We start from the raw sequence: 23,365 nt of genomic DNA, 5'->3' as shown, positions 1-23,365 counted from the left end.
TTCAATTCCGTAACGTTCAATCGTAACCCCTTTAATTGTGTTGAATTACGGGGGGTTGGATGGCCGAATGGTTAATTAGCACGTGCGCGCTGTATCATAAGGCCTGTCATTGAGTCCACAGGCGTGGTTTCGAATCCGCGGTTGTACGTGACAAGGGGTAGGCCTAGGGTTGCCTGTCCAACCTCGTGGGTTTTCTCCTGGTCCTACCACTGCTAAAGACCCCTACGCGCAAGCGAATTATTGAAATAAAATCAAGCCATATGTTAGCACCGAAATGACCTAGCCTGTGTCGAGTGTACGACCCCATTTCTATCTCTTTAATTACGGCAATTGGGCACGTTCCGGACTAACAATCGAGCATTCCCCAGATTAGCTACGAAACGTAGCTAAAAACGTTGAGATATACTGATGTGTTTGTTTTTAGCTACGATTGGATGCCTTTAGTTCCAAGTGGCAAACTCAATTTCTTTATTAGATAGATAAGTTTATGATATTATGATTAATTAAACTTACAGAGGACAAATGTAGTGGCACAACTGTCGCCAAACTCCAAATATTCGCGTTTAAATTAATGAAGCGTTGTTTTTGTCTGACATTTCACCGCCATCGAAATCCATTCATAGTTACTGTGCTTTCGATTGTCCTTTTGATTGGCTGTTATAAAAGCCAAGATATTTAGCCCCGCCTTCATGATGACAGCGTATCGTTTAAAAAGATGGCGGTCTTAGTAACGGCTTAACGCCTCGATTTTAAAAACGACGATTTGTACCCGTTTCCGGTAGGATTATATGCTTAATTGTAGTTGGGTGTTGTAGAAATATTATAAATAACAATAATCAATCGTTGTTTTGATTAAAACTTATTGTCAATTTTGCTTAAAAATGCCGGGTGTGAATCGCTCCCGCAGGTGCAACTTTATAGGTAATAATGGCCTCATGTCTTATCTCGAAACACGGAGGGTTGAGAGATTAAGGTTTGTTATCTACCCCCAGATCACATCTTTTATAATGGGACAAGGAAAGCTGTCTAGTCGTTCGGATGGGACGAAAAACCGAGGTCCCGTGTACACATTGGCGTGCACGTAAAAGATCCCTTGGCAGTTGGAATTCGATATAAGAGTAGGCCGTAGTGCCGCTGTCCGGGCAAAATTTCCCTCATAGCACACTGTATGGCGTATGCCCGTCTTCATTAGCCCAGGTTAGGAGCAGAAAAGTAGGACGTTAAACCCCATTTCATTTCATTTCATTTATAATGGGCGATAACTCTTAATTGCGTATTCAGGATACAGACCTCCAAAATTATCATCAATCGAGTACACACGATGATCCTTCTGTTTTTAGAATCAAAGAATATCATTTGAGGCGGATTGATATTTGCGATAAGACATGGATCAGAATGAGACCTAAAATAGGCATTATTCAAGAGTTAAATCTGTATATTGCAGGTCTTTCTTTATGCCTTAAATTATATAAATTATCAATTACACATTTATTAACTTATCAAGACCATAATCGATATTCTCGATGCCATCCATTCGGATACTCAAGATTTTCAACACATTTAAATACAATTGGCCGTGATTTAATTTAAATATGGATAATTAAAACTTTGTTTATTATCTTAACCATAGCAATGACAAACGAGACTACACTCAGCTCATAATGAAGTAATTTGACTAAAATTTTCAACATAATCCCTTTTCATTATTTAGGTCTAGGTCATTTCGGGACTAACATATGGTTCAATTTTATTTTATCAATTCGCTTGCGCCTAGGGTCTTTAGCAGTGGGGGGGGGGGGCGGAGAAAACCCACAAGGTTGAACAGGCGTCCCAACACATTGACACGTACAAGCGGGGTATCGACACCACAACTCAATGACAGACCTTCTGATCCAACGCGCACGCGTTAACCATTCACATTCGCTCCCCCATCCCCTCCCAATTATACAGAGAACTGTTAGCTCTTTATCTAAATCTTAGATAATGCCCACTTAAGGTAAACAAATCCCCGAAGAGATTGTGGGGACACGGCCATATGAGTAAGAGACGGGGGAAGAGGACAAAGAAAATTTTTTGCCCAATTGTCGGCAAAATAAAGTGCCCTAATTCACATGACTTTTTGGCCTGGAACCACTCTTCATTGAGCTGCCGACAGTTTTATTATTCGGGAATCGAAATTTCTCTAAATTGACCAACATTAAAATTCAGTGTAATAAACAATGTCTAGAGCCACTCTGCTTTAAGCCGGTATCATAATTTGTTTCATCAGCTTTTTGAGGAATTAAATTTCAGGTGTCCCGTGAATGCAACTGCACTGCAACAGTCTGATTAGAACTGTTAGTTGATTGGGGTTCAGGTGGGCATTGGGTGGGATTTCAGTTACAAAATGTAAATAAGACTATATTGCACCACATTCAGGTTGCTGTGGGGAGAGAGAGAGAATGAGAGAGAGAGAGAGAGAGAGAGAGAGAGAGATGGGGTTTAACGTCCACTCGACTCAAACTAGGTCATTTCGGGACTAACATATGGTTTTTAATTTTATTTCAATAATTCGCTTGCGCGTAGGGGTCTTTAGCAGTGGGAGGAAATCGGAGGACCCGGAGAAAACCCACAGCTTGGATAGGGCCCCTACTCCTCGTCACGTACAACCGAGGATTCGAAACTACGCCAGTTGACTCAATGACAGGCCGTCTGTTACAGCACGCGCTAACCATTTGGCCATCCAACCCCCCCCCACCCCAGGTTGCTGTGTATTCACGGGCTGAAATAGAATAGATATAGAATAAAAACACGTTTGAGGTCTTCTAATTTTAATTAATTTTCTGAGGCAGGCTTTCCCCACATAACACCATTTCATATCTGTCCCCTCTCCAATAAAATCTGGAATTCAAGTGAGCAGAGTAGGATTTCAGTTCCAAATCAACATCTCGTATGCATGCTGTAACCTAAGCACAGTTATTCTCAAAGTAGTATGAGGTAACTGGAGCATACTTATTCTGTAACTCAATCGGATATTGACTTTCGCCTCTAGAGCACCCACAAGATTTTTCAAAGTGATCAAGGGCCATAACTCTGGCAGTAATTATCGGAAATCGCTGAAAATAGGCTTCTTCGTCTCATGACCTTAAACACTGTGTATAAATTTAAAGTCAATCGGATATTAACTTTGGCCTCTAGAGCATTTACAAGATTTTTTGAAGTGATCAAGGGCCATAACTCTGGCAGTAATTATAAAAAATTGTTGAAAATGAATATACTTCTTCGTCTCATGACCTTAAACACTGTATAAATTTAAAGTCAATGGGATATTAACTTTAGCCTCTAGAGCGTCCACATGATTTTTCAAAGTAATCAAGGGCCATAACTCTGACAGTAATTATCGGAAATCGCTGAAAATCAATGGGCTTCTTCGTCTCATGACCTTAAACACTGTGTATAAATTTAAAGTCAATCAGATATTTACTTTAGCCTCTAGAGCGTCCACAAGTAATTGTGGACGCCAAAAGGGGGCAAAGACAATTTCAATGTGGGCTTATAAAAACTAGATAATGCAAAGGGAATATGCTTAAAATTTCAGCTCTTGCATAATGTATGTTTAACCACTGTGTATAAATTTAATTATAGACTCTAGAGCATGAAACAATTGACAGGAACAATATGTATTTTGATGACATCATATATGCCTGTTTGCCCACAATTCACACTTGCCCTCATTCTGATATATCAACCTCCATTCATTCATCATTTTACCAATACCCAAGATTTCATTCTGTAATTTTATTTGGCCATATTTTATTCAACAACACCCATATGATTTGACTCTGAACGCCAGGTTGGGAAACTGGGTAGTTCTGGACCAACTGTTTTCCTTGGGCCCTCATCACCGAGAAGAATTTTTTTTTAGAATGATAAAAAAAACACCGGTTGCCATGCAAGATACGTCAACACTTTGCAAGAGATGAATCGAGAACAAGCTAAAAGGAAAAATCGGTTGTTTTTTTCGTACAACAGGCCATAATCCAGTAATTTAAGGTCTGAAATGCGCGAATATTGAAAGAAACAGATCTATGGGATATAAACCTATTTCAAAGGTCATTGGAAAAGCTTCATAATTTTTTTAAATAATGCAAGTAATTATGTCAACATATCCTTTCCATAAGTATAACATCTTCCTGAATGTCAGTGTTACCTGCGATTTCAACTGTTCTAAGTGAGTATTCGTAACTTTCCGCCAATAAACAAGCCATGACGTCATTTCAGTCCTGCTCATATGCGCAGGACTAAAATCAGGGACCATAATTCATGAAGTTGCAGTCCGATACCAATACCTTTTGTAGATAAACCTATATTTCAAGTTTCGTCAAAATCGGATTGTGACCTGTAGAAAGTCCATAAACAAATTGTGGACGGATGGACAGGGGTGACGACAATAAACAACTGGCTTTAATCACTTCCAGCATTCTACTAATTGACCATTTTTCTCCACGAATTTCGGCCACAATATTTTTTAGTGGATGCAACGATAAAAATTTATTTTGTAAAAAATATAGGACGATTGTTTTTTCCAATCAGGGTCTATGGGCCCCTGACCCCTTAGATCCGGTTCAACGGTCCGACCCCCCCCCCCCCCCTGCACTGATCTATGGAAACACATATCTATGGAACAATGTCTTTTTTTCTGTTTAGAAATTTTATTAACCACAACAATTAGTTGTGTTGTATATATATATTCATATAGAATTTAACTAATGGTGGAAAATTGTTATGTTGTAAGCCGCATAGACACAAAAAAAAAAAAAAAAAAGTCTCGAATATTATGCAAAGGTACCTCAAAGTCAATTTCAACCAATTTGTAAAATTTTAACTACAGGCCTAATAAACTAAAGAGACAGATTGAAAGTCGATCAATTTTTTTTTTCTTCTAATCATTACAAACCTTTAGCCTTTCATCAAAATGTCTGGACTAATAATTTGTAATCATTATAATTCAAACTGATGACTTGAGCATCCAGTCTCACAGAACAGCTGACGTTATAATAATAAATACAAAATCTTGTTGACAAAGACTACATTTAAAAATAATGAAATTGTCTCTAAGATGGCTGCAACATTTTCACTCCCGATTTTCCATTGATATAAATTCTTCATAAAAGTAAAAACTAAACTATGAAAAAAAAAAAAAAAAAAAATGGAAAAAATGAACAATGAATGGCTGTTTAAGAGATTAATCAAAGCTTGTTAACAACAAACACAGTAAGAAAGAAAGAAATCACTTTTCTTAAAAATTGTTAATTTTTTATTTCTCATCATCACTAGGATTTGAAATGACGGGAAAAAAAAATCAAAAAAAAAAAAAAAAATACCAGGAACAAAATGTTTAAAAGATACACTGATTTTTTTTTTGTCAATTTTCTTTTAAAATTAAAATTTTATTAAGCTACTTTACTGATGACGATAAATGAAATTATTAGATGCTAGGAACATTAATAATATTAATATTAATAGTGTAGCACAATGTTGTTTTTGCTGTTAATTTCACCCAATATTTAATATATTCTTTTAAGTTCATAACTTAGAACCCATTATTACAGTTGAGTCTTTCATCTACCCCACGCCATCTTCAACACAATTGGATCTTCATCATAAGATACGCTTAATTCCTAATTTGGCTCCGTCTTCTGTAGCCCATCGGTGCTGAAAACTAGGATATCAAAGCCCTTTTTATTTTCTAACTTTGGATCCAGCCGATTTGAACACATTATCAAATATTTCCACAGAAGTGTGTGTATAACCAATTCACATTGTTAATACAAAGTTCTCATAAACAGATCTTGATTTTGTTATTTCCAAACTAGGCTATAAATCGATTCGAACAGCTTTTGGGGTAAATTTTATTTCACAAATCTTTAGGGTAACAACCAATGCCAAGATGAACCTCCTTAGATTTTTCTTCATCAAAGTCCCTGTGCGTTATTTGCACTTTTAGGAAAATATCAAATTTTCCACGAACATCATTAAAAAAGAGGCCCATCAAAAATTGTAGCAAAGATGGCACTGGTTTCTGGCCATATCCTGTTCCTATATCATCTGCAAAGGATGTCGAATTGGACCATTTTTCGACTGATATTCCTTTTAGAGATTTAACAGTCACAAAATTGTAGTTTGCAAGGGATTCATCAATCGCTCAAATGAGGTTCAGAGATACAGAACAGTGTGTAGAGATCCAAGTTTATTGCGCAATATAGTTCAAATTTGATACATTTATCATGATAATCAAATTTGATTGTAAGTCTGACATTTTATAACAAAGTATCTCACGTCACAGTCGTTCAATTTTCATTTTTTTTTAATAGAACTATACTATTCGAACACAATTTGTTAAACTTTTTTTTATTATTATTTTTTTTTCAACACAAGGATAAAAATCTGGCTTTCTATAATTTCCCAATTTAATTACAATTTGACGAAAGATGAAGGAAAGACTCAACTGAAGTTCATGGGTCAAATGTTCAATTCACGGTTGGCTGTCGAAGGCTATATTTAAGTCTCATTATTTAACAGAAAAAAGAAATTTTCTTGGCTTTTCATTTGGGCTTTATTAAATATCGTGTTTTAGTTTATAAGATTACTGTAATAATAGTAATAGGATCTCAATAAAAGTACAGATTAGGGAAATTTGGGGGGGTGGGGGGCGACCGACGATATTTCTACTAAGACTATCCTGCTCTACAGATGGGATGTTAGAAATTATAATAATAATAATAATTTGAATACAATAATTTACTATATAGATAACTCTACGAATAACCCAAAACAGTTTACAATAGAAACACATATTTAAAATTCTCTACGTGTCACCTTTTAGTCCTCTCAACTAACAAGATGAGATATGCCGGGGGGGTATGTACGCTACATGGAGATGGAAGGGGGCGGGTAGCTTTTTAAAATAAAATAAAAAATCATTAATAATGAATTAGTTTTAACAACACGTACGTATACACGTTAGCTACACAAGTTGTCGGATAGATTAAATTACGAACAATTCACAGGGGAGAAAAAAAATATTCAGTCCTAAAAATTGTTAATTTATGATATGAAATGTGCCAGCGGAACTTGCACCAACAAAAAAACAAAATTATTAAGAAATTCCAACCCAATTATTTCTTTAAAAAGAATTTAGCTTGCATGTGAACGGAAACTTGATATTGAAATGAAGTTTATCATTCTCTACAACGATGACAATTTTAATAGCGAAGAGCCATTGAGAAGAGACGTCCTACGACTTTTAGTATTTATTTTAATCATCTGATGTCCAGCCAACCAATAAAAATTGAGCTTCCCAGTCACATGATCACACGGTGGTGTCAATCAACATGTGTTTCCATGGAGATATATAAAGCTAATGTTCCTGTTCTTGAGTGTCTCCCTCATCAGGCTGTGTGTCTGTCGTCCATAGCTGAAAAGAAATTTTTATATTCATTATTCCTTTTAGTTAATTAGGTGAATAAAGGAGATGGAGTTTTAAAAGTCCACTTTTCTGTATCAACATTGGCCAATGAAGCATATGTCAAAAACAATTAACGGCTAATTAACCGTTAATCATATGATGAAAATAATATACAGGTGGTTTATGTACAAAAAAAATTAACAGCTAATTAACCATTTCCCTATTGATTAATTAGCTGTTAATTGTTTTTGTACCTAAACCTTCTATATATTATTTTCATCATCATTTGCTGGAAAACGTTGATAGAACCCTCAACGAAACGTTGCTTCAATTATAATAGTAATTGTGTTCCATATGTTTTTGTGTTTATTACGTATGTCAATAGGTGTCACAGCTCCATTGCCCGCGTTGGAAGAAAGTCTTTTTTTCCGGATTTGTAACCCTTTTTTAACTTAACGTCAAACAGTGGCTACTTAATCTTTTGTAATAATTTAAAAATATTTTGGAAGCCGATATTATGTTCTTTTGTTTGATATAATTTTTATATATGTGTTCGTTTTATTTATTTCATAAGCGTAAGTTGAAAAACGTCAATTTGCCGTGTTTTGACGTTACGCAGAAAAATTTTGTCACGTTTTTAAATGAGGGTACCCCACTTCAAATGCTCGGCGAGGTCACTCATTATTAATATTTCTTTTTCATTTTAATATCATTAGAAAGATAATTGAACGATCGGTCGGGGGTGCTTTGTTGACATTTCAAAATACCATGCTTTTTTTTTTTTAAGTTGAACACTTCAATTCACATAATCTTTTTTTGAGGAAATTTGCCAATATAGCACCCCCGACCGATCGAAAGTTTGTTTTATTGCCGTTTCGATGCTATTAAAATCAACAAAATCGGGCATTTGAAAATGGTATACATCGGAAAATGTTTTGGAAAATAATTAACAACGTAGTTTGGCATGTGATGACGTCATTTCAACGCGCGAAGAAAAAAATAATTTCAAGTTCCTAAGACGCATATTCACGGTAAATTACGTCTCAATGCAACTCATTGTTCATTTATGAAATAAGCGTTACATGTATGTTATATGAATAAATGACTTGCCTGAAAAGACATAATGATAGATAATTCCATTATTTTGATGCCTGATCTCGACAAGGATCCACAATGTTTACATCACGTGACTCATATTCGCGCGCTTTTATCGAAGGGGAAATTTCCTCTCGTCTCCGCTCCTATTACACACGCCTTTACATTTAACACCAAATATTTTTCAACCGTTAAAAAATTGCCAACATAGACAAGTATTTCAATGTTCTGAATTACTTAATTCTCTGTTGTTCATGCCTAATTTGAAGTATTTAATGTGCACACGAATGAAAATGAAATCGGAAAATATCAACACGGTATGGGAGAACCATTTCCGGTTGCGACTTGTATTCGTCTAAAGGAACGGACTTACGGATAATAATAACATGATTTCTGACCATTGTAATACCCAAATAAAGTTGGAATGGCAAAAGAATTAACACCAACAAAAAATAATTTAAATAATGGCTCAAATTCTGGAATTTCCGTTGACGATTTACAACATTTCGTTTGAGATTAGTGCCGTGGTAAGTCAATAAAATGGCCGTACAGTTACAAAGGCAATTTATTCAATATTTTATCATTATATATATCGGTTTTCATACTAATTATTTATATGTTTAATTCATTGTAATTTTGGGAAAATACATTTATTTAACACCAAATTTTATTTGTTAGCCAGTAAAAAACAAATTGAATCTAGGCCGACAAACACAGGGTGAAGGCTTTATTAAATTCAATAGGCCTAGATTTGATGTTGTTGACGAAAATATACGAATAAAAAAAGGGTAGTTGCTCCACGATAGTCTACATTTGGAGGAATAATGAAAATGTTCAAATGTAAAGTAGACCTACATTGTAAAAACAAAACAATTCTTCCAGTCAAAATCCTAGCATTAGTGCCACCCTAGGCCTACATAGTACATGTACCTTAGCCTACTGACTGTCGTATGGGTACCTACCTAGTCTTCTTTTAAAAGTTTTAGAGAATTATTTAGATGCACCACAAATAATTTGTTTTTTTGGTCAATGTTGTTAGATAATAATGTATATACAAAATAGAAATGTTCTTGTAACATGTAAGCAATAGGCCTACATGCAGAGAACAAACAATAGTGAAACAACAGTTATCGGTATGTTATTTTTAAAATTATATAGTTGTTATGGCAACCACCCAAAATTCTTAATATTTTACTAAAAATTATGCAATTTATAACAATTATACAATTTATAACATTTAATATCACATTGCTTTTAGATGCTAAAAGCTTTCTTTAAAATGGGTGATCAGTGATCTCATGTTTCATTATGGTAAAAACACGTACCATTCAAAATGATATAAAATTGCATTTTTGGGGTTAGTTTTTCGTATTTATAAAGATTTTGATTTTATTTATTTTTTAAAATCTTGCCCAATAGCTTCTGATTTTAAATAATACAATTATCAATATTGATGTCATAATTATTGAAAAATAATGCTTTTTTTAAAAAAAATATACAGTGGTTGCTATGGTAACCACTCAAACTCCTTAATATTTTGCTCAAACTTATACAATCCATATCATTTGACATTATATGGGTTTCAAATATTTTAAAATGCTTATTTTTAAATGTGGTGATCACTTTTTGGGTCATGGTAAACAGCGTTGAAAATGGTCAAAAATTGCATTTTTTCCATTTTAGTTGCTATGACAACCAAAATTGATAATATATGGGGGATTAAAAATATGTAATTTTAAAAATTCACAAACTTTTTGACATATTCCCATAATTTCACTTGTTTATCTCCATTCCTTCTTATTTTACTAATGACCCAAAAACGCCCCAAAAATAGGCAATTGTGTGCCGCGGAAAATTGTTCAAAAATGAACATATATTCAGCTCTTGAGAGAAGGCATTTAGATATTTTTACTATTTTTTTTTCTGTTTATCTTACTTGATAGCTACTGACTTTAAAATGCATAACAACCAGGTTCAATATTTCAGAAAACCTATGTATTTTGGAGTTGCTGGGGAAATTGGAGTAATTGTTACACAAATGTGAAAATCGAAACATAATTAGCCTTAAAGTTGTATTTCATGAATTTACATCTACATTTTTGATAGTTTCGATACGAAATGAAATATGGCATTGCAAAAAACACCAAAAATGACTTTTTCAAGGTGTTGAAAAACCTTTCTTCCGCGAAAAGTCAAAAATCACAACTTTGAGCCTCCTTAAAAAAAAAAATTTCATCCGATTTTGAATCTGTAAAAAGTTTTGTGAGAAGAATGATGAGATCTACTTGAAAAACTTATAAAATCAAATGTATAATCATAATCTCAAAATCACCTTTTCCACCTAATGTCAATTGCTAAATGCCGCTCAAAGAATACATTATTATTATTATTATTATTGTTCGATTTATATAGCGCTTCATTACACGTGAAGTGTTTCTAAGCGCATATCACAAACATATACTTCAAACACACAGAAACAATCAAAATCAGGAGAACATAATTAAACACAGCTGCCTGTTAGGCGCTATTATTCAAAGGTTTATGAGCAACTTTCCAATGGAAAGTGGTATCAGGTGTTCTAGAGCCCTCTGGCATGTGCACGGCACCCGTTGCTACATTAAAGAGGAATGCTTTATTCATGGTTTGCTTCACTGAAGTAGATAATGACTTAATTGCACATACATGAATAATATCCATTCAAAAAGGGTTGTTTGTACACTACTGGTACAATGTAAATTTGTAAACCCACATTATGATATATTATGGACAGGTTGAATTAATAAAGTTATTTACAGATCAAGGTGTTACATAAAAATGTCACTTTAAAACATGGTGTTAAAAGTTTGCACGTAAGAGAGGGCGGGCTATCTTCTACCTTTGTTATAATAAATACAAGTAAAAAAGAATCTGCTTGCTTTATGTTGAAAAGTGAAGTACTAGCGGTAAAAACAGCATAGCTGGACCCGTTGATTGTTTACTACTGACAAATCCTTGGGACCTTTAAGGTTGGTGAGCAACCATGGCGCCAGGCTTATCAACAGTGAAAGCATTAAATGTCTGACCGGCAGTCCAAAGCCACCAAAATTCCCATGTTTTATCCTCTCTGTTCACTTTTCCTAAGTATGTCCTTCAACCTGCACACACAGACCAGAGGAAACCAAGTTGGAGATTCCCATGGATCTTTCTTAAACACATGCTTGGGCTGGGGTAATGGGTGTAATGGAATGCAATCATTACATTTTTGAAGTAATGGTCATGTAATGAGTAACTAATTACATTCCAAAAATCATGTAATGACACCTGGACCTCCTGGTCAGTGAGCCATAATGGATCCAAGCATGCAAGGACAACTTACCGTAAGATTATCTCTCAGCAGCTGCATTATCAACGTGCTGTCTTTGTACGACTCTTCATTCAATGAATCTAGATGGGTAATAGCATCATCAAAAGCCTGAAAAAAACAAAAATATTCTTTTATCATCAATACTCAATCTTACACTGGAAACACAAAATACAATTTCTTTTAACATGTGCACATGTGGTGAAAAAATTGGTCAAAGGCAAATGTGATGGGACTGTTTCCATGTACCGGTAACCAACAAAAACACAAGTAGAAACGTGTACATGGAAAGACAGGTTGCCAGAGACAGCAGCTTAGCCATTTGGGCAGTCAGCAAGGGTTGTCGCATATTTTATAATTACTTATCAAGAAATTATTAGAATTTGTTTGGCTCCTAGTTCTGCTCAATGCTAATGTTTAGTATAATAAAAACGTAATATTAGCTGTTCTATTTAATAAAAATTGTTGAAAATCAAGGGCCATAACTCGGGCAATATTTATTAGAAACCATTAGAAATCAACAGGCTTCGTTGTTTCATGACCTTAAGCACTACGAATAAATTTAAAATCGGCTGATAAATTTTGACTCTAGAGCATCCGCAAGATTTTTCAAAAAGATCAAGGGCCACAACTCTAGCAGTAATTATCCGAAATCATTAAGAGTCAATAGGATTCTTTGTTTCAAGGACCATAACTCTGACAATAAATATCAGAAATAGTTGAAGATTAATAGCCTTCACAGTGTCCACAAGATTTTTCAGTGATCAAGGGCCATAACTCTGGCAGTAAATATCGGAAATAGGCTTCCTCGTCTTGTGACCTTAGAGACTGTGTATAAATTTGATGTCAATCCGACAATAACGTTGGTCTCTACAGCATCCAAAAGATTTTTCAAAGATGTCAAGGGCCACAACTCTGTCAGTAATTATTGGAAATTGCAAAAAATCCATACGCTTCATCGTATTTCCAATGTGTATGAATTTGAAGCACCTGACTCACAGAACAACCGTGGCTTCAATAGAAATGGGAGTGGATGCTCATGTGGGGTATACAGGTATTCTGTCTCTTATCTTTGTCTAGTACAATTCAAAACAACACACAAAGGGATAACCTGGTCTGTTTTTCCTACATGCTGGGGAATGAGATACATGTAATGTTGGAAGTCACGGAATTGCTTAATTTAAGAAATGAAATGGGGTTTAACGTCTTACTTTGTACCATAACCTATCTAATGAACTGTTACAATGGCATTTAGTAATTAAACCAGAATACACGCACAGGTCACAATTCTATGGAATACAATTACTGCTTTTTACTAGGATTCTCTATCAAGCCTTTATCAAGCAATGTCAAAACGCTCATTAATAAGCAGTAATTGTATTCCATAGAAGAGTAATCTACATGTATGTGCTATGTGGGAAATTTTGTCCAGACAGCGACTTTTCTGCCCATTGATTGTCAAATTTCAGATTGTGTCGACGGGACCACCAATTTTCGACAACATACTACATAGTTGTGGTGTGAATAGAATCGTGACGTAAACAAACGTTTCATCTATGGTGATTTTCGAGGTAAAAACATTAGAAAGTGCAAACTTACTTTTTTAGCTAATTCACAGGCCTTTTCAGGACTATTCATGATCTCATAATAAAATACGGAGAAATTAAGTGCCAAGCCTAAACGTATAGGGTGAGTTGTCGCCATAGACTCTGCTATTCCGTCAGCCTCTTTATAAGAACTGCAGGATTTTCCTACTACTTCTGAAAAACACAAAACATATATTTAGTAGGGTGACCCACCATAAATAAATATCTCCAAATATCTCGACAATTACGCCACAATATTTATATATATGCCAAGCCTCAAATCAGTTTCACACAATTATAGTTACTAAATAAACGATCATGTTGTACTTAATAAGCTATGATCATTAATCATCTATAAATAATAGACTGAAAACTGGTTCCAAGTTGCGTCCATAACATCCAGACACTTTTGAGTAAAAGATAGGTTACGTGCCCTTGTTTTGAAATTAGTCTCGCTTAACCAGTCTATCGACCATTCTACGTCTGATTGACAGGTCGGGATAATCAAGACTACTTTTTTACGAAACATAACAGAAAGCTAGAACAAGAAATTGAATTTAGAAATAAGCACTTTAGACAACTCAACAATTGTTTTAAGAAACTTGTAAAAGTAAAATGAAACTACTGCTAGTATCATGTTCCTGCTAAAGAAAGTGATTCAGAGATAGTATTTGTACTAAACCAAAAGATGCCGCTCTTAACGGTACAGTTAATGATAAAGCAATTTAAAAAATAAAACAAACATAATTACTAAAGCTGCTGTAATAACCAAGAAGCTAAATTTTACTGCTATTCAAAATCGTCAACAATAGATTTTTTACGGCTGTAATAGTTGATATATTTGTAGAGAATTGCACGTGCCATGGCTATTTATCGACTCAAAGCGAGTGCGGGGTAGTCAGAAATCAGTTCGAGACACGCAACTGAAGCGTGCACATTTAGCCGTGTCGAGACCAAGAGTCCCAAGAGCCTTGATCATCCATTGGAAGGGCACCAAAGATTTCACTTAACCCTGAACCGGTCATTGTCGACTATAGTCACCACAACGTTATACAACTAAGTGGTCACAGTCGACTAAAGTCGACCACAGCAAAAACCTTTTTGATAAGCCGCATTCTAGTATTTAGTTTCGTATTTAATTGATATGGCCACGCATGTGTGTCAGACAGGAACTTGTCTTGTCAAGGGCATTATGAAAAACATGTCTTTGTTCAACAATTTTTGACAAAAAACTTAATTTAACGATGTCGGGAACGTTGAAATACTTATGAATGATTCCGACTCGGATTATATCGATGACACCGATTCTGAAGACAATATTTCTGATGAAAAGGTCTTGGAATGATTTGCAAATTATAGATCAACTTATCCCCTTCAACTTTTTTATTGGTGTCAAGAGTCTATCACTTATAATTATTTGACAGTAGTCGATTGAAATAGGCATACAAAATATTTAGCCTGACCACTTGACGTCGACTGGTTAAGGGTTAACCTAAATTTAGTACAACATATATGTAAGATTATTTTACCAGTGGTATTTCTATGATTAAATTACATACCGGGAGCCTAATTTTCAAACTTTGGAAACATGGAATTTTTTCACATATATTTACTTCTTTATGGCCACAAATATAGAAGCACAGGATACAATTTGATTAAAATACAGATCCTATCTCTTTTCGTTTTTTATTATAGTTCTAAATTTCGTTTTACTTGTCTAAGTGGGGTCGTTATATAACCCGCGTACTGGTTGATGTGAGGGATTAGCCAATGAAACGGTCTGTTACAGCGAATTCTTGGCGTGCGGTGCACGGAACTGTGGATAAACCACTAGGAATGTCAACGCTGATTGATTAATCAATGTCTGACATCATAGGGTCAAAAGCCGCTCATTTGACCCCTGACGCGACCTTCCACTACAACCGGTCAGATCTTCATGTAGTGTAGATATAGATTGCCAGTGAACATTGGGTTATTATTCAAACTGGCCTGTATATTATACATTTACACTTTTTCAGCATTAAAATTTATTGTAGACAATATTAGTTTGACCCTCGCTCAAGATTAACATACATGTATTCAACTTAAATAAAGTACACTGTCCCGGCTTGGATTCAATCGAGTCTAAAACCAGACTGTCATTAAATTTTCATGGACAACAAAATGGAACCTGACTTTTTTAGCCCATCCGAATGACTAGATTATGTAATGATTTAAAATGCATAGTATAGACCTATTCCCTTTCCCAACCAACCCTCATAACGGGGGGGGGGGAGACTTTACTTACCTCCTTTTTTGTCTCCTTGACTAACTTCGGCTAGATATCGGTAATAATCTCCCTTCATCTTTAAATAAAATACTAAACTATCTGCTGGAGGTGGTCCGGAATCTTCCTCATCTGAACCTTTCTTCTCATGTAGAGCTTTAGCTTGAGGAATAAGGTATTTATCCAGAAGTTCCTGTAATTAGAAAGACAAAAAAAAACTTGATTAAATGAAAACACAAGATTACATAAAGATAGGTTGCCAAGCAACAAAACATATCTTGAAGTTTCTGTAAATATAAAGACATTAAAAACAAAACAATGCATCATCACAAAGATAGTTTGCCCAGCAAAGAATCAGAAATATACGTCTGAGCAGTCCACAAACATTGCATATTTATTCATTTGTAAGTACTGGGGACATTTAAAGATACAGATAAAGTGCTAGCCATTCTTGCTATAATAGTTCAAAAAAGGTAATGTAAAAAGAATAATTTGAAAATTTCATTCAAATTACTCTATTGCGAGCAAAGATATTAGCCTTTGAAGGTTTGACAAGACATGTGCAATAATTTCAACCACTGTACTGGTTGTTCGAAGCTAAGTCTCGCTCCTCCATTTTTAGCTTAAATCAAAATATGGCTGAACTGTTCTAATCTATTTAATATCGGAGAAATCCGATGCCATCGAGAGCTGATTATGGCCTGGATAAAGTAATTAATTTTTAATTAATAATTTAGAAAACATTTCAGGCCTAAAGTAAAAGACCTACAATAGGCAGATTTAGCTCTTGCATAATGTATGTTTAATAAAAAATCAAATTGTATTATTTTCAAGTGCTAATATGTATCCAAAAAAAAAAAATGTATCAGTAATCAGATGATAACCATAGCTGTCCTAGGTACGGGTAGTAGTTGAAAATTGTGATGGCTAGACTTGAAAATCGTGAAGGTACTTCTTAGCTCAAGCTGGGATTTGAAACGGACAGTCCAGTGCCGTAACTGCTCTACTTGATTATTTTTTCAAATATTTCAGGCACAGAACAAGACACCACGGATTGCATCCAAATGATATGCAGACAGCCAGATAGCTTGCCAATACTTTAAATAAATGAAATGTCTGCCAAAATCTCCCAGTATTATAGTAAAATATAACTGCCGGTAGTATTCTGTTATATACATCAACATTGTATTACACCCACTTACATATTATTATATTATACTTGCAGCTCATTTTGAACAATATCAAATATCGCTTAACTATATTTTATACTATATTATTATCAAATATTACTTACATTTCAAGCTACATGTATATTATTATCAATTATCACTATATTTTACACTATATTATCATTAATTATTACTTTACTAGCAGGATACCCGGCTTTGCTCGGGGGTCATAACTCCGAAACCGGAAGTGGTAGACTAACGCCACCTGGCTTATGTTACTCCCCGGTCCGAGCTACCCACATACCCCAAATTTCAGACTCGGGGCAGACCTAGTGTAGCCGCCAACCCCGAACAGACAGACAGACAAACGACAGTCACAAATATATATATAGATTTGGTGCAATGTCTATTTTCTGTCTTGTCCGCAGGTTTATCTTGTAGATTTTTGTTTTACATGTAGTGCGGTTCTCCTGCACTTACTATTAGAGTAGAGTTTTAACCATTCGTACTGCAGAATGTTCTCGTCGGGTTTTGCTCCCGTTTGTTCACTACCGGTACAATTATTATTTTAGCGTTTTCCGAGATTTTATCCGGATTATCGCCCTTATTGTTAAAATTGTTTGACGTTCTAACTCATGATGTCAACTGGCAGACTATCGCCATTGAGGAGACGACCACTGTCGAAAATTGGTCAACAAGCATTATTTCTGTTACGTCTTTTTTGTATTCCCGATTGTTTTCAAATTTGAGTGAAGTCGGTGTCACTACAGGCCCGGGACTGTACAGCGCAGTGGATGCATACGGCTGGCCCGCGGATCCATTCACTTGATTTGATATTTGTTTATTTGGTGCAATGTCTATTTTCTGTCTTGTCGGCAGGTTTATCTTGTAGATTTTGTTTCACGTGTAGTGCGGAGTGCGCGGTCCTCAGGGGCCATAATTCAGGAACTTACAATCCAATATGCGCGAATAACAAAAGGGAACAAGATATTTGGGTTATAAACATGCATATCAAGTTTCATCAAAATCGGATCAAAATTGTGACCTCTAGAGTGTCCACAAGCTAACAACTTGATTTTTCGTACAATCAGGGGCCATAATCCATGAAGTTATGGTCCGAAACATGCGAATATCAAAAGGAACCGAGATCTTTCCGAGATAGACCTATATTTCAAGTTAAAGTAGTTAAGTCTCTAACTCAATATGATCCAAAATCTTCAACATTGAAAACACGATTTATTTGCCAAATAAATTCAACATTCATGTTGTAATCTTACCGGAAAAAGATGGGCTTTTGATATTCAATATTTAAGACAAAATAAACATTTTACCATTGGTACACGAATCGTGTACCATAATGCGCTTTAGCCCCAGTTGTATCAAGAGACTCGAGGGACGAGGCTAGACACATCGCACCAAATCAAACGGCGTATGTAGACTGGAATAACCAGACGCTAGAAATTTGCACTCGCTTGAGACTGCTGGATTATTTCGCCGAACATAACTGATTTGAAATTGGAGTAAAAACGGAAACCATTGAATGTAAATCAGTTTATATACATTCATATTACAGTATTATATGCGTTGCGACCCACTTTTGTCAATTTCTAGGTCCCAAATGTTAGCGATTTAGCTCCTTTAAGTCAAAATCGGATAAAAATTGTGACCTGTAGATTGTCCACAAACAAATTGTGGACGAACAGACGTCCGGACGGACAGGGGCAACGACTATATACGTCCACATGAAAATGTGGGCGTATAAAAATGACCATCAAAAAGTATTTCTGTAATTCAGACATATTAGGGCTTTATTATTATATAGAGAAAATCATTTACTAATTTTAGTTCTGATACAAACCAGACAATCTGAGGAACTAAAATTTTAAATAACCATTTGAATCAAATTTGTTGTCTTGAGTTGACTTTCAAAGTGGATAGGTATCTCAACATAGGTGTGTCCTACAAATTTATAAGAGTGCATCTGTGTGGGATTACCCAGAGATGAATTAAGTGTAGAAAGACAGCTGATTGTAGTGTAAGCGCAAGGCGTTTTAAATAGCTGTACATAGATAGTCTGATATTGAAGACAGTGTGAACATGACTCATACACATTTATATAGACCATTCACTTACTTTATACCTTCAACTACCACATACATGTATTAGACTACTATAAAATATAAGGTTATTGTGTTATTTAGATAAAAGAAATGGGGTTTAATGTCTTCAGTTCTAGACCAACCCTGCTAATAAAGATGGACACGCTCACAGCAGCAGTCCACAAGGCAAAATCTTTAAAACACTTACACGTGAAATATCATTGCTGAAATTCAATAGGCTTCTTTGCCTCACTTATATATAAATTTTAAAATGATCGAATGACAAAATTTGTAGAGAGTTCAGAAGAAAATGTGGACGACAGGCGGAGGCGATGACAATATACGACCACATTTCCATGTAGGCATATCAAAATGATAAATTTGCCTACTCTAATACCAGTTCAAGACCCATTTTCTTCAAAATTTAAGATTTTTTTTTTTTATTTATAATATAAAGAAATTATTATGTTAACATCCTCAATTTAGTTCAAGTCATGCACTTGACATACATAGAACTGATAGACTTACTAGTAAAGATCTAGTTTTTTACAGCAAGATTTTTTTTATGTGTCCCATTTATATCATAATATATAGAAATTCAATGCTTAACACCATCAAGTCATGCACTTGACATACATGGTACAAAATATGAACTGATAGACTCGCCATTTTTTTTTTTACAGCAATATTTTATTTTATATAATATAAACAAATTCTGATAGAATGTTATACACCTTCAATACTCGTGCACTTGACATAGACAACAAGAAATGATCGATATAAAGTCGATTGTATTTCCTCGTTGACCCTAGACAAGGATGATATACATGACTTCAATTTACGATCACCATAAAAGGAGAACAAAAATCACACCAACAGAAATTACAAGTAAAATATGTGAGTTTTAACTCACGTAGTAGCAGCCATTAAAATCCTAATAGCTGTTTGAATTTTACTACCTTATAAAATCCATCGTGTAAATGTGACTGAATATTTCAGATCAATAAATTGGATGTGTGGAATTTTACGACGGTGTACTCCATAAACTAAACGCGTCATCAATCACACACATAAAAGCAAAAAGAATGATAATTTCAACACCTACATATGCGTCACTGGATATATTATTTATTTCATTTCTTAATTTTTGAAAAGCAGAGCTAAATGAATTAGGGTTTAGCATGCTACTTGCCATCTACATGTAATGAAGACTGTCATATAGCTTCATTGGTATAGAGGGAAAGACTGGGGCATTTTGGGACTAACATGTGGTACAACTTTATTTCAATAATTTGTAGAGGAGGGAAATCAGAGAATCCACAGGAAACCAATAAGACTGGGCAGACGACCTTACTTGGGATCGAAATCACACTAATCGAAAGATTTTATGAACTCTCGTCCCCCACTCCCTTCTTACATGTAGATACAAATGCAGATGGGCATTATGCATTATAAGGTAGACTATACCAACAAGGAGTCAAAAGACTTTCTGATCATCAGCAGATTTGAATACTTTCAGTATTTGATTGACCTGTGATTTTCACAGAAATCTTTTGATTGGCCTCTTTATTCCAATTGAGTAAAATTCTATTTTCTAATTATATGTTAAATATTAAATTTTGAGAAGACTAGATCTTGGATTAAGCAGTAATTTTCCAAAAAATACAAATGACGCAGAGAGATTAAGATCAGTAATAAAAATCATATTATTCACAACACTGAACAACACGGTAGCCAATCTGTAACTATAAACCGGACCTGTACTAGCGGTACACAAATGTATTTTACTTGTTTTTTTCACCTACACACCTGTAAGCTTATTTCATTTACATTTATACAATAACAATTCCGTTATCTCAGACAGAAGTCATATATATATGTAGTTTGACTATGTCTATTCCTCAATCCCTATTATTGGGATAGGGTGGCCAAGTGGCATTATGTGTCTGCTTTAGATCATAAGATCTGTTATTCAGTCAAGTGGTACGTTTTGATCCCGAGCTTGTATGTGACAAGATCACCTGCCCAACCCATCGTTGGTTTTCTCCAGGTTGTGTGGTTCCTCCCACTGTTAGTCCTGAAATGACCTAGTTAGTTGTCTCTTCCGCTATAGTTTAAACAAATGGCTAGACTATAATAATATGAAGAGAACGAACAAATGGCTAAACCATAATAATATGTAGAGATCAAACAAGTATTTGATAGAACAAACAGTTCAGTAATTAATCAAATGTGTAGGCTGAAAGACCACCAGAAATAATAATGGCTGTTTATCGGCTATGCTGGATGGATTGAAGGAAGAGAATTATAATATCTGTGATGAAACCATGAATCGTCATTATCAACATTTAGCGGTAAAAAAATCAATAAATATCTTGAACAACATGAGAGTATTGGTACTGATACATCATCACTGTATAACTCCTGTTGCTCATATTTATATTCTACAACAACAGATCCTCTTTATGATATAGTGCAATTAAGGCCAAACCAATCGAAATTTTCAGTTCTTTGAGAAATGAAATGGGGTTTAACGCAGGGGTGCACAATTTCACTTTTGAACCACTAACCCATGGGCAGGCGTCATGACAAAATTTGCTAGCCCTACAGAAAAATACACCTGCCCTGAATATAAAAATAAGGTTGTTTTGTTTTTAATTTATTTTAATGACTAAACATAAAAATAATAAAAAAGTAACAAATATTTAAGCATCCAAATGTTCCAATACTGTCTCAAACTATCCATATTATCATCAATTATGTATTGGATGTTATAATTGTAATAGACAGCAACAACCATAATGGGAGGGACAAAAAGAAAAAAAATATCAGAAACGTTTGTGTTGTTATATCAGTCCTTTTTATAGCTACGGGTTCAATTTACCCTTGCAAACTCGTGTTTTCTCATATATGCAGTATTGAAAATGAAATATTACAATACAAGAATACTAAATTAAACTACACAATACGAGTGCTGTCTCAAAAAATGCCCATTAACTAAGTCAAATAAACAGCGGTTTTTCGGATCATGCGATTTACGGACCACTATGTGACTATGACACAATGTCATTCACTCTACCGGTACCTCTCAATATAGTTAGAATTTTTTACATTTCTGCCTACATAAAGTATATTTTAATGATTATAAATGAGTCCTTTGGAAAATCAAAGTGTGGGTATACATAATTAGTGAAACAGGGATAATTCTAACAGTACCACTGGTCGTGTGGAAAAGTGAGAAGACACGTATCATGTGATGTAAACACTCTATTATTACAGCATTTGCAATCTTCGTGAAATGAACACTTGGGAGTTAATAACAGTATTTATTGCTGTTTATTTATCATTAAACAATAAAAAGCCGTGAATAACCATAAAAGGAAGACATATTTTCACAAAATACATAGAGAAAAAAATAATTGCGGTATCTTCGGTAGAGAATGTTGTCATTCGAAAATACTCATTAATTTTAGAAAAGTTATTTTTAGTACCGGAAGCTATTACCGGTAGAACTATCGTGTGCTTAGTAAGTTATTCTGACTAAAGTCAGTCTATTCAGCTATTATTATTGCGCAGACTGGAACTAAAATGCTTTAAATAATCACAAAGTATTGTTCAATTTTAAAGAATTTCTGCCAGAGAAAATCAGCCTGTCCGCGGGTGGACGGAATGCGAAATTGCAGCTGTCGAAATTTCAGCTGTCCAACAAAAAAATTAACCTGTCCCGGGCGTCGGGTGATGGGAATTGTGCACCGCTGTTTAACGTCCTACTGTTCTGCTCCTGTACGAGACTAATGAAGATGGGCATACGCCATACAGAGTGCTATGAGGAAGGCCTACTCTTATATCGTCCCATCTGAACGACTAGACAGCTGTCCTGCACCACTGACAAGGGGAAACCACGCAATTCTTTGAGGTCTTGACAAATATATAGCCAATAGACTCACATGAAAGATGTTTAGTTCAAAATCTCTACTCTGAAAAATTGGAATTAAAAGTGCAACCAAGTACTTTTGGTTTTTAGACTAATATTTTTCCTGAAAAAAAAATCAGAAAATTTTTACATGTGGTCTTGAACAGAAAATTAAATTAGTGTGGCCGAAGGCTACTGTCACAAACATTGTCGGTCATGATTTCCGGCACACTTCCCTCTGAACTTGTCGTTTGTGTTTGTCATTGATTTTGACTCTTTAATCTACGTTTGTATTGATGCCTACTATACTACATGTTTATCATGAAGTTCAAGATGTCAAGGATATTAATTCATTCTTGTCCGAGGCGGTTGGGTGGCCGAATGGTTATCGCGTGCACCTTGTATCATTAGGTATGTCATTGAGTCAACTGCCGTCGTTTCGATTCCCCA

The 23,365-nt window shown here is 35.0% G+C and overlaps 1 protein-coding gene across 2 annotated transcripts in view; it reads right to left on the bottom strand.

Moving 5' to 3' along the window:
* Window positions 1–6,216: 6,216 nt before the first annotated feature.
* Window positions 6,217–23,365, bottom strand: part of LOC126824997 (14-3-3-like protein) — a 30,285-nt gene continuing 13,136 nt past the window's right edge. For both annotated transcript variants that reach the window (XM_050554433.1, XM_050554432.1), the window contains 4 exons: window positions 15,756–15,927; window positions 13,482–13,642; window positions 11,898–11,993; window positions 6,217–7,456 (listed from right to left, as the gene is read on the bottom strand). In XM_050554433.1, coding sequence (XP_050410390.1) covers window positions 7,400–7,456; window positions 11,898–11,993; window positions 13,482–13,642; window positions 15,756–15,927 — 486 coding nt within the window. In that variant the 3' untranslated portion in view covers window positions 6,217–7,399. The remainder of the gene's footprint in view (window positions 7,457–11,897; window positions 11,994–13,481; window positions 13,643–15,755; window positions 15,928–23,365) is intronic.

Source organism: Patella vulgata, chromosome 1, assembly GCF_932274485.2.
Source record: "Patella vulgata chromosome 1, xgPatVulg1.2, whole genome shotgun sequence".
Classification (NCBI taxonomy): Eukaryota; Metazoa; Mollusca; class Gastropoda; family Patellidae; genus Patella; species Patella vulgata.
This window is presented reverse-complemented; position numbering and strand designations above follow the sequence as displayed.